The 12,265-nt window shown below is 42.2% G+C and overlaps 1 protein-coding gene across 2 annotated transcripts in view; it reads right to left on the bottom strand.

Annotated features, from left to right (window-relative positions):
• The window catches only part of scube1 (signal peptide, CUB domain, EGF-like 1), a 123,432-nt gene extending 115,368 nt beyond the window's left edge, over positions 1-8,064 (bottom strand). For both annotated transcript variants that reach the window (XM_082511606.1, XM_082511607.1), the window contains exons 1-2: positions 7,800-8,064; positions 2,590-2,712 (exon numbers count right to left, since the gene is read on the bottom strand). In XM_082511606.1, the coding sequence (XP_082367732.1) occupies positions 2,590-2,712; positions 7,800-7,887 (211 nt within the window). In that variant the 5' untranslated portion in view covers positions 7,888-8,064. The remainder of the gene's footprint in view (positions 1-2,589; positions 2,713-7,799) is intronic.
• Between the last annotated feature and the right edge of the window lie 4,201 nt (positions 8,065-12,265).

Below are 12,265 nucleotides of genomic sequence, written 5' to 3'. Positions count from 1 at the left end.
AAAGTGGGCTGTAATGCCTGTTGATGGAAAACACAGCCGGCCAATTACAGCGACCATATCTAATCACCAGGGTCAAGGGTCAACTCCCATCCACCATCTGTCTTCATTTGGCGTCTCTGTCATGAGCTGTTGCTTCATTGCCAGTGAAGAGTTTAAAAGACCTGAATGTACAGTCATGAGGCAAAGGGAGGACAGTGCATGACACGTACACAGTGAACAGTGATGTCTTAGCTGACATTCAAGGTCCATCCATAGTGCACTTCACAAACATGCTCACACTGATTCAAAGGTATCTGTGGCTGATGGGACAGATCTGCTCAGACAGCAACATTACGGAGGGACATCATAACCTTGAAAAGTCTGGAGCCTCCTGCCGTCTCCTCTCAGAGGAGAGAGAGAAGCTGTTGTCATTCAGCACACATGGTTTAGAAAGACTGAGTGTCAAGTGTAATAAATCACCCTGTCTATGCAAACAGAAACAGAGACAGATCCGCGTGTATTCTGAGACATTAGTGTGCACAGTCAGTAATTATGCATGTCTAAAGGGTCAGTTCATCCAAAAATGACATCATTGTGAGATAAGAGCACATGCTGATAGTAGAGAAGAGAGTTCATGGAAAGATCAAATGGCAAGTTGTTGTTGTTGTGCTTTAAACTCACTGTAAAAAGTGGAAGATGTTCTACTGACAGTAGATGTTGTAGCATTTTATTTTAAAAAGTTAAGCTAGCTCTTGTGGATTAATAATAATTCTCCTCTATATGTACTGCATCACATCCTGTCTGGGAACTGTTGGATTTGAACTAAATATTAAAGTTTCTATTTGAAGTTTGAAAAACCCCACAAAGCCAGAAAGACAAAGAGTTTCTCCAACTAGAGATTAGAGGGTTTTTCCATAGCATTCCTTGGATGCATTATTTTTTTCAGTCAGTCACTTCTCACTGGAATTTCACATAATGTTAGCTAGCTAGTAGCTCACAGAGCTAGCAGGCGTCTAACAAGAGAAGTTAAAAAAGAAAAGAAAACTGAAAACACAAAGACTGGACCGATGTTACAGAACAACTGCCTATTGAAAACCCATGAAAAATTCCCACACTGAGGACCTGAATGAAAAAGCTGCAATTTAGCTTGAACAAGCTGATTAGACCTGGTTTACATAATCTAGTTAAAGTGGCTATCCAACTCAGTGAGTTACAGATCAGCCACAGCGATCCTGTCATGTTCCTAGACTCTAGTTCTGATTGGTGAATTATCATTGCTGTTGGGAATGATGACTATTTCATAGTCAGCTGAAAATGTCATTTATTATAACCAGATCTGAGGCAATAAAACAGGAAATAGAAATATACTTAAATTAAACCAGTGTGGGAAAGATTAGATGATCACAGTGGTCCTGTGAGCACGTTTAAATAAATGTGTGACAGCCTAGACCTAACAGAGGGTGAGAGGTGGAGAAAGTGTATCTGTGCAGTCGGCTGTGGCTCCAGCTGTGGTGTGCTTTCAGGCAGGAGTGGAGGTGTGAGCGCACAGCCGGGTGCCGCCCCCTTCTCACCCCGACACCCTCAATAAGTCGCTTTCTCTCCGTTAATTAGGAGAACCCTGTGGGTGTGGGGTGTGGGGGTTGTGAAACAGCTGTCCATCCTGCGGTTGCATCAGAGGCCCAGTTCATGCACTCACATCTAAGCAAATTCACAATAATTATGATGAACATCACCTATCCTTCATGTGAGGAGAGCATACTCTGATACAACAGTCAAAAAGTCAGAAGCAACCAAGTATTTTAGTCTTCTTTCAAAGACTTTCAAAGATTTGCTGTGCTATTAGAAAAGTTTGTACACTGTCATCATTGTCATAGTCCCTCTGTGATCAGCGTAGAATGAACCTGTTATACATCTTACAGCAAGGCAACGTCTTTGACAAATCAGTGGAATAGCCTCAAACACTTTCACAATGGAAACCTGCTACCCAGTTAGCAGTAACTGACTTTAAAAATAAAGTTATAAAATTATAAAATGGAAAATTGTCATTCTTGAAAACAAAAAAGTAAAATGAATCACCAAATTTGCTCGAAGAACTGTTAATAACCTAACAACCTGCCCAAGCGAGTCTCTGTGTGAGAAACACCAGACTGGCTGCATTGTACACCTTTGTATAAGAGTCATAGTTCAATTAGCACCGCCTGTCAGATGCTCATATAGTATTAGAAACCACCATGCACCACCACCCCCACACCTTTTAGATATCAAATAGCAGCCATTATTCAAACCAAGTGTTTTACTCTTCCTTCAAAGACGTGTTACTGCTAGAAAAGTCTGTTTTTAGGTTGTGATCCAACGCTATCAACGTCTCCATGAAGAGGTTGTTTCAAGCTATTGCTAGATCTGCCAGGCATCTTGTTTAAAGCATACTAAGGACTTAAAGCTGTTTGTCTCAACCTATTGCTTCTGGATGTGCTCTCACTCTCAAAGAGGAGTAACATGAAGATGTGCTTTGCGTTCATATTCTATAACAACTGGTACATTCCTGCGTAAATCCCAGCCATTACTGATTGTGCTTTCACTGGGATGAACCGAAGGAAACGTAGCACTCACCCTCGCACTGTTTCCCATCTCCCTTGTATCCAGGCTTGCAGATGCAGTTGTAGGATTTGGCTGTGTTCTGGCAGAGGGCGTCGATGTGGCAGTCGTCTGAGTCCTCTGCGCACTCATCTACATCTGCACAAACACAAAACATCAGCACCTAATTAGACGCGAGTCCCTGGATCAATGAACTCCACGGTGTTGCATGTGATAACTGATATATTGTTGTGATGTGATGTCATCACTTTACACATGTGAGCTAACTTAACAATTACAGAAGGTTTTTTGTATTTCCTTTGTTTTTCTGTTTGTTTGTTTGTTTGTTTGTTTGTTTGTTTGTTTGTTTGTTTGTTTGTTTGTTTGTTTGTTTGTTTGTTTGTTTGTTTGTTTGTTTTGCCTGTCCCGTTTGGTTCTTTAGCCGTCAGAATTGTTGTCTGAAGGCCAACAAAGATATCCGACAGATTTACTTTATCAATCATCATCATGATATTGATATGATAGTGGTTGAGAGAGTCATTGAGGCTATTATAAAACCGTTTACATACATCTGTAATTTATCATTTCAAACTGGTCGATTTCCAGACAGAATGAAAATAGCAATAACTATAAAACCACATTACATTCCCTTTTTACTCTTCAAAAAAAAGCAATTCGAATCATCCACAATGCAGGTTATAGGGAACATACAAACTCACTATTTTTACAGTCTGAAATATTGAAAATTGGCGATCTAGTGAAATTCCAAACAGCATAAATTCTATTCAAAGCAAAAAATAAAGAACTGCCAGGTAATATTCAGAGTATGTTTTTTTTGAAAGAAGGAAGTTATAATTTAAGGGGTTTTTGTAACTTCAAAACAATGAAGGCACGTACTACCAGAAAGAGCTTTTGTGTTTCTGTTCATGGAGTGAAACTATGGAACAAACTGAATATGGAATTAAAGCAACGTCCAAACATAAAACTGTTCAAAAAGAGTTATAAAAATATGATCTTCTCGATCTATAAAGAAAAGGAAAATATTGAAATTAAGTGAATGTCTCTATTTAAAAAAAAAAAAAATTATGATGTGATATTACAGTATATATTATATCAGAAATCTGTTCACTGTTTTTTATTACAAATGTTATCAGTAAGGAAGCTGACTAAATATTAACTGATAATTTATGGCAAAGGGGTGGGATTAAATAAGTGTTTACTTCTTCCCTTTCAACATGTAAATTAATCAGAAGGTTTTTTGTATGTATTTTGTATACTACTTTTTTTCTCTCTTATTTTCTTTTCTAAGTGTACTTGTATATTGTTCACATGTTGAAATAAATTACCAATCAATCAATCAATCAAATGGATCATCATCATGCCGTATCGGTCCATTTGATCGACCATTGTTGTTGTTATTTATTTTATTTTCAGTTGTTACAGACGGGACAGACATGGCTGTGGGACAGGAAAGGAAGAAAGAAAGAAAAAGAGAGGGGAAGAGGGACAGTGAGAAAGGGCACTTAAAAAGAGAAAGAAAAAAACCTCCCGGATCACCTGTTGAGAGAAAAAAAAAGAAAACAAGCAAAAAAAGAGAGCAACATAATAAACACAACACCATCGCATTAATCTAGCTAAGTGTGAATAACAGTAAATACTAAATATTGAAAGTTGTTGTGCAGCACGCAGGATCGACAGCACACAATTTACTTTGAGGTAGCAGCCAGGTTTGTGTTAGTTTGTGTCTGTGAACAGTGAACACCTGTGTACACACCTGTGTGGATGAGCGTGCTTGTATTCAAAAAGGGTATTTCCATTTATTAAACAGGAAGCTCCTGTGTTGGATACACTTGCAGCAATGAGCAAGTGGTCATTGCTGCACTTTACCGAGACAGGAGCGTCCTTTGGTGACAACACATATATACAGAACAGATTCAGAAAAGGATGCTTTGGCTTGTTTAATTACAAAGTTTGCCCAGCAGGGGGCTCTGACTGTATTGTTCTCAGCACTGTCTGCAGTACATGTAGCAGAGTACATGTCAGAGAGCCCAGAGATAATAAAATCATTTGAGAAATAAATTGCTAAAGTTATTTAAATATAAACCAGTTGTTATGAACATGTAGTGTGCATCAGTTTGATAGTAATATTCCCACTGACACATTTGGGTTCTTCATATTCTTCTCTCAAACGAGCAGTGACTGCTGTTGAATATGAACAATAAGAGAATTGATGAGTGAAACTAGCTACTCTGTGCGATGTGTCGTCCAGTCACGTGAACACAGAGTGGCCAAGCGTGGAAACAGGTTGAGGTTCAAGCACCCACTGATAACTCTGATGAAACACACTGATTTAATACTGTAACAGTGTAACAATGTTCCAGCACTCAACTTCCACATTTCCACACAGTCTGTGAACTTCATTTAAGGAATGCTTTCCATTCTTGGTCTAAGCAACAAAACTTAAAACTGCAACAAGTGAAAGTCCTTCATTTATAATTTTACCAATGTGGAAGTTTCATCATGAAAAAATGAATTAAAGTATTAAAGTTCTCTATGTAGAAAAGCACTTTAATGACATTATTTTCACTCATACATTACTGTCAGGATTCAGCTGTTAGTTTTTTATACTTCATATCTAACTGCATGTATCTGCTCACTAAGATTGCTTTGGTTTATCTGGGCCCAGATTGTCTGTGCAGAGGTGCTACGAGCTCAGTGAGCTGTTCTAGGGGAATACTCGTCTCGTGACTTCCAGGATGGGGTTTTACCCTGATGTGTTGTTGCAATGGTAATCCTGCTCAGCATGAGAGGAAACGTCATTTGTTGTATGAGTTCAGGAACCAGTGGTGCAAAGCTAACAACTGAACACCTCTAATTTAAAAAAAACCTGCCTAGATGCACCACTGGTTGGTCTCAGATAGCCGGACTCAGCTGCTGAAGGAGAGCTGTTCATGACTGGGCTTGGGGACAGCTCGATGAACCTGATTTTATGTTAAGGTCTTGTTGAAAGTCATTCTTTGATGAGGCAGCTCATGCGGTAGAGTGGGTGGTCTACCAACTGGAAGGCTGGTGAATCGATCCCCAGCTCCTCTAGTTGAGGTGTCCTTGGCAAAAGACAGAGTCCACAGTTGCCTGCAATCCATATATGTGCATGTAGGATATATGTGTGCATGATTGGGTGAATGAAATGTGTAGTAGGGAGTGCCCAGCTTGAGTAGAAAGGTGCTATAAAGATGCTATATAAGTACCAGTCCATTTACCATTTACCCTGACAACCAGGAGACATGATCTGTCCTGCTTATCCTGTGTCTGCTCCAAGGTCTCCTCACCAACAGCTCACCTTAAACTCCAGCAGGCATCCTAATCAGATGCCCCGACCAATGTTGAGGACATATGTAACTCAAACTTCTACTTAAAAACCCGGGTAACTGTACTCAGGCTCTATTCTGGCACAGCTTGTATTGTATAGAGGTCAAGTATCCACGAACTCGAGAAAATATTGTGAGAACCATCAAATTAATAAAGGCAAATGAAAGACGAGTAATTACTCGTCCATCATGTCAGACATTTGTGTTATTAGACACACTTTTGTTAGACAATAAGAAAAGTGAAAACAGTTTGAGATATTATAACCCAGACTATTCTGTTCGATGGATCAAAGTGTGAGAGAAAATATTGTAAAGCTCCAGGTTAAACCCATGGTTCGACCAGCTGTCTATAAATGATTTGAATAAAATGATGTGTGCTGCCTTATTCAGCTTTAATGTGACTAATTTGGCTCTTTTGCTGTTTTAAATCGTTCATTTTACCTTTTTGTTTTGCTTGAGAGTGTGACAGTGAAGGAGAGCTCTCCCGTCATGGTGCAGCTGCAGATGACATGCAGAGAGCAAAGGGCTTAACAGCTCTTCAATTGATCAAGTTATTGATAGAGGAGCTGGTCACATCTGGGCCTCAATCCAAGGGCAAAGGGCCAGCTTATTACAGAGGGAATAAACACACACACACATTCACACAAGGGGGGGACTCACAAACACAGACACAGAGATTTGTTGGATCCTACTGTCAGATCCTTCACCATCTCCACAGAGCTGCTTTCCTCGTCCTCCGCTTCCACCAGAATACAAAAGGCCAAGGTGTAGGCTAGCTACAGGCGATGAATACACCTTAAAAGGAATTTTCCAATAAATAATTTCCCAATGGAAAGAAAAAAAGTTTGGACCTAATTTGTGTAGAAGTGAGAAAGAGAAAACTAAAAAGTGGTCTGAGGGTTTCAGCTCCAAGTTGTAGCGTTTTATTTTATTAGATCATTGGAGGGGGGCATTTTAGGAGTTTGTCTGCGCTGCCTGCATCGTGGTTCGCTGTCTCAATAACCTCACCCTGTTCCCAGAGGTGAGAGTCTTAACAATATGCTGCTGCTACTACAGGCTCGTTATTGGCGCCTGCTGCCTGCCTGTTCCTCCTGGGACTTTTGACGGTCCTCCTGTCACCTTCACCAACCCTCCTCACCCCACATTTACACACACACACACACACACACACACACACACGCACGCACGCACGCACGCACGCACGCACACACCTTCCTCCTCGTCCCCTCCTCCAGCTCTGGAAAGCCGGAGACGAGATGCTACGTTTCGTTAAATGACTTGCGCCGTCTCACCCCCTGAGTAAAATCCTGAAATCAGGCAGCGCTCTCACTCCAAATCAAAGCAAACGAGAGCCCAGACCATAGATCAAGCTGTGGTTTCCGACTGAAACTGACCTTTGCGCGCAGGAAACAGAAGTTCCGGTGAAGTCTGGGAGACCACTAAACCAAATTGCGCGTCACAAATGCCGCACAGAGGGAAAACGGTGATGTAAAACAGAGGTCCTGCCAAAGTGGTGTCACTTAGCTTAATAGATCAAGTATGCTTTTATGAAACGCCCAAGTTAAATTCACACCGAGCGAAAATAGTGCGCAATCGCGAGTTTTCAGTGCCATGAAGTGTAGTTTTTGCATCAACACAGCGCTGTTATGTCACATGAAAACAAGTGCCATGTAATGTCATTGCTGTATTAATACACAATGCGATTGTAGTTAAAAGGTAAGTTTAAAGACGTCGGGATATTTGAAAGATTGTTTTAAAGTCTCCAGCGACAATATTTTCACTCATCATTTCCTCATCGGAGCCGGCAAGACAGAAGCCACCACAAAAGTACTAATGGTTGACAATAAAGCAAGACAGAGAGGAAAGGGGAGCGCTTACCTGCCAGTCCGGCATTCCCCATCACCCCGCAAGTATTTATGAGGAGGATGAACAAACAAAAGTCCCGAGAAAAACAAGCGCTCCCCATGCTGACAGACGGTGTGAGGATTCAGCACGGCTTTTCTGGGGGTTTGGACTGGACTGAGTGGCGTGTGTGTGTGTGTGTGTGTGTGTGTGTGTGTGTGTGTGTGTGTGTGTGTGTGTGTGTGTGTGACAGGAGAGGAGGAGGACCGCTTTCAGTGGACTGGCAGTGCAAGAGAAGAGAGAGGGGGGGGGGGAGAGAGAGAGAGAGAGACGGGGAGGGGTGGTGGTGGTGGGGATCCTAGCTTTCTGATTGGCCGGTGTATGCCGGTAAGAACGAGAGAGAGAGAGAGAGAGAGTGGGCGACTACAGGGTGGCTACGACAACGTGATGGAGGTACTCGGGTTCTTTTCAAGCTCAAAGCTCTCCGATAAAAACATCATTGTGAAAAATGACCAAAAAGGCCGGCGACCCCCAAGACATCCCAGGAGCTGATTTTTTTATTTTGAAGTATTTATCTAGGTTTTCCTGTGTGAAATCACTTGTATAGTAACCTCTCCAGATCTCTTTAGATGAATAAAACAGTAACGCATTAGTGTGGATATAGCCTGAGGCTATGGAGAGGGAAAGGTACTTTTTGATCAGAACCCACGCACATGACATATAACAAATACCGATGCCAAAAGTCAAGCGCGCTGTGAGCCACTAAAAGCTTTCGCCGGCGATACAGAGTCCTGTCAGCGCGCATGCAGCGATTTTCTTTGAGCAATCCTAATGTTTCCATAGCAAAAGGAGGTTATGAGTAAGAACAATCTATTTAAATGTGTACAAATATTACTGGGTTCAGTAGAAGCAGCATAAATCTTTGTTTTAAAAATGCACGTCAGACTGCGTTTCTTGCTTGGGTCAGATACATAGACTGTATATAAAAGATGAACACAGTCACTCACTGGTCTGATATTTTTAAAAATCACTACACTATTGTTGCTCTTTGCCATCACAGGGTCGTGAGCAGAGGCTCAGAAACCCCCCCCCCCCCCCCCCAGACTATTGAATTATTTGTGTGCAGTGATTTTAGCGAGAATGCAGGCTTACGCAGCTTCCTCATTAATCTTTCAGACATCTTTTACATACAGCCAAGACCTCTGCCTGGATCCAGATCTTTGAATCCATCCACCCTCTAGTGGCTGATGACAGAAAACAAAATTCCATCCTCCTAGAAACTAGGTGTCACGCTGAAGCACTTTCTGATTTCTGGTCGGTACGAGGTCGGTGGAAGTGTTTGCTGGTCACATGGTTTCAGAACAAACCAGATCAAGAACTTGGTGTAAGGTGTGGTGAAGTTTAATGTGTTCATTTTTATTTTTAAGGGCTTTATTGGCATGGATGTTTAAATAAACAAATATCCAGAACATACAATAAACAGTAACAGCAATATAAATCCTTTCCTTCTTCTTCTCTTGGCAGCTCCCTTTGTTTTCAGCCGATCACCTGCCTCCATCTCACCCTCTTGCTCAACATGCCTACATCCATGAACCCTGGTATGGGTGTGTTTTCCTTTATGTCCCCGAGGTTTACAGTCTGGGAAATTACCTATAATTTTAATCTTTTAGGATGACAGTGTTTCTCATTCCTTGCACATTGATATGCTTTCTGAACTGTAACCGGCATGACTTTGGAGCTTTCATGGATAAGGAGGACACCTAGTGGCCTGATGTCAAGAGGCTAAGGAGTAGCAAATTAGGAAACAGACCTTTGGGGGGAAATTGAGTATGTAGTCATTTGACTGAAAGGAAAAGCACAATGAAAAGAAATGCAGGGATAGGAGGAGGTTCGCTGTCTTGTGACAAAATATTCCACGTGTTCTGAAGGGTCAGATATGGCCTGGCTTCTCTTTTTGTTAGAACTCAAGGACTACAGTTCATAACACTGTAAACATACATATGTGAAAATGAAATTATTTTTGTCAGACATATACAGTGGGGCAAAAAAGTATTTAGTCAGCCACCGATTGTGCAAGTTCCCCCACCTAAAATGATGACAGAGGTCAGTAATTTGCACCAGAGGTACACTTCAACTGTGAGAGACAGAATGTGAAAAAAAAAATCCATGAATCCACATGGTAGGATTTGTAAAGAATTTATTCGTAAATCAGGGTGGAAAATAAGTATTTGGTCAATAACAAAAATACAACTCAATACTTTGTAACATAACCTTTGTTGGCAATAACAGAGGTCAAACGTTTACTATAGGTCTTTACCAGGTTTGCACACACAGTAGCTGGTATTTTGGCCCATTCCTCCATGCAGATCTTCTCGAGAGCAGTGATGTTTTGGGGCTGTCGCCGAGCAACACGGACTTTCAACTCCCGCCACAGATATCTATGGGGTTGAGGTCTGGAGACTGGCTAGGCCACTCCAGGACTTTCAAATGCTTCTTACGGAGCCACTCCTTTGTTGCCCGGGCGGTGTGTTTTGGATCATTGTCATGTTGGAAGACCCAGCCTCGTTTCATCTTCAAAGTTCTCACTGATGGAAGGAGGTTTTGGCTCAAAATCTCACGATACATGGCCCCATTCATTCTGTCCTTAACACGGATCAGTCGTCCTGTCCCCTTGGCAGAAAAACAGCCCCATAGCATGATGTTTCCACCCCCATGCTTCACAGTAGGTATGGTGTTCTTGGGATGCAACTCAGTATTCTTCTTCCTCCAAACACGACGAGTTGAGTTTATACCAAAAAGTTCTACTTTGGTTTCATCTGACCACATGACATTCTCCCAATCCTCTGCTGTATCATCCATGTGCTCTCTGGCAAACTTCAGACGGGCCTGGACATGCACTGGCTTCAGCAGCGGAACACGTCTGGCACTGCGGGATTTGATTCCCTGCCGTTGTAGTGTGTTACTGATGGTGACCTTTGTTACTTTGGTCCCAGCTCTCTGCAGGTCATTCACCAGGTCCCCCCGTGTGGTTCTGGGATCTTTGCTCACCGTTCTCATGATCATTTTGACCCCACGGGATGAGATCTTGCGTGGAGCCCCAGATCGAGGGAGATTATCAGTGGTCTTGTATGTCTTCCATTTTCTGATGATTGCTCCCACAGTTGATTTTTTCACACCAAGCTGCTTGCCTATTGTAGATTCACTCTTCCCAGTCTGGTGCAGGTCTACAATACTTTTCCTGGTGTCCTTCGAAAGCTCTTTGGTCTTGGCCATGGCGGAGTTTGGAGTCTGACTGTTTGAGGCTGTGGACAGGTGTCTTTTATACAGATGATGAGTTCAAACAGGTGCCATTCATACAGGTAACGAGTGGGGGACAGAAAAGCTTCCTACAGAAGACGTTACAGGTCTGTGAGAGCCAGAGATTTTCCTTGTTTGAGGTGACCAAATACTTATTTTCCACCCTGATTTACGAATAAATTCTTTACAAATCCTACCATGTGGATTCATGGATTTTTTTTTTCACATTCTGTCTCTCACAGTTGAAGTGTACCTCTGGTGCAAATTACTGACCTCTGTCATCATTTTAAGTGGGGGAACTTGCACAATCGGTGGCTGACTAAATACTTTTTTGCCCCACTGTAGGCTTCACCCGTTGCCTACTGGTGGTGGTCAGAGGGCCCGGTGGCGCCAGTGTCCGGCAGCCTCGCCTCTGTCAGTGCGCCCCAGGGTGGCTGTGGCTACAATGTAGCTGCCATCACCAGTGTGTGAATGTGTGTGTGAATGTGTGGATGACTGGATGTGTAAAGCGCTTTGGGGTCCTTAGGGACTAGTAAAGCGCTATACAAATACAGGCCATTTACCATTTAGTTCAAGAAGTTATTTAATGCTGCTGTGTGCCTTACAGGTGTATTAGTGATGTGTTCAATGTTGGTCTGTTTAGCCTCTATGTGAAAGTCGGCTACGGGAAGATGATCATCTCTTTCTGCTGGACACTAAATTTAGCTTTTCTTCGCTCAAAATAAATTTGTCTTCAAAATGCAACACTTGCACCCGCAATTTTTTTTACGTGTGCTCAGAATAGTGGCACAAAAATAACGCCATACCCAGAGCTCCGAGTGGTTATAGAAGCTGTATCCTAGTTCAGGGTCTGCAGCCTTAAAGGCCGCATTTTAAGGCTGATTACGTCACAGCGATGCGACGAAGGCTGTCCCAATTCAAAGGCTGCTCGAAATGCGGCCCTCAAATGCATCCTTCATTTCCCTGAATTTTAAGGATGGGTCTGTGTAGCCTTCGTGGCCCAACATATCCCAGACTTCATAGCGCGGCGGTGGTTTGGATAATTTTGCCGAAAAAAAACGGCGGAAGCGTTGACTGAACTGTCAAAAATAAGTACTGAATATGATGTCACTTATTTATGTGCGAATGTTTAATAATGAAGAACATTAAAACATTCCTGTTGGCCACATGTCGGCAAAGTTACAAACATAAGCAATGTTTGTACT

This window comes from Aulonocara stuartgranti, assembly GCF_965226115.1.
Source record: "Aulonocara stuartgranti genome assembly, chromosome: 17".
Taxonomy (NCBI): Eukaryota; Metazoa; Chordata; class Actinopteri; order Cichliformes; family Cichlidae; genus Aulonocara; species Aulonocara stuartgranti.
This window is presented reverse-complemented; position numbering and strand designations above follow the sequence as displayed.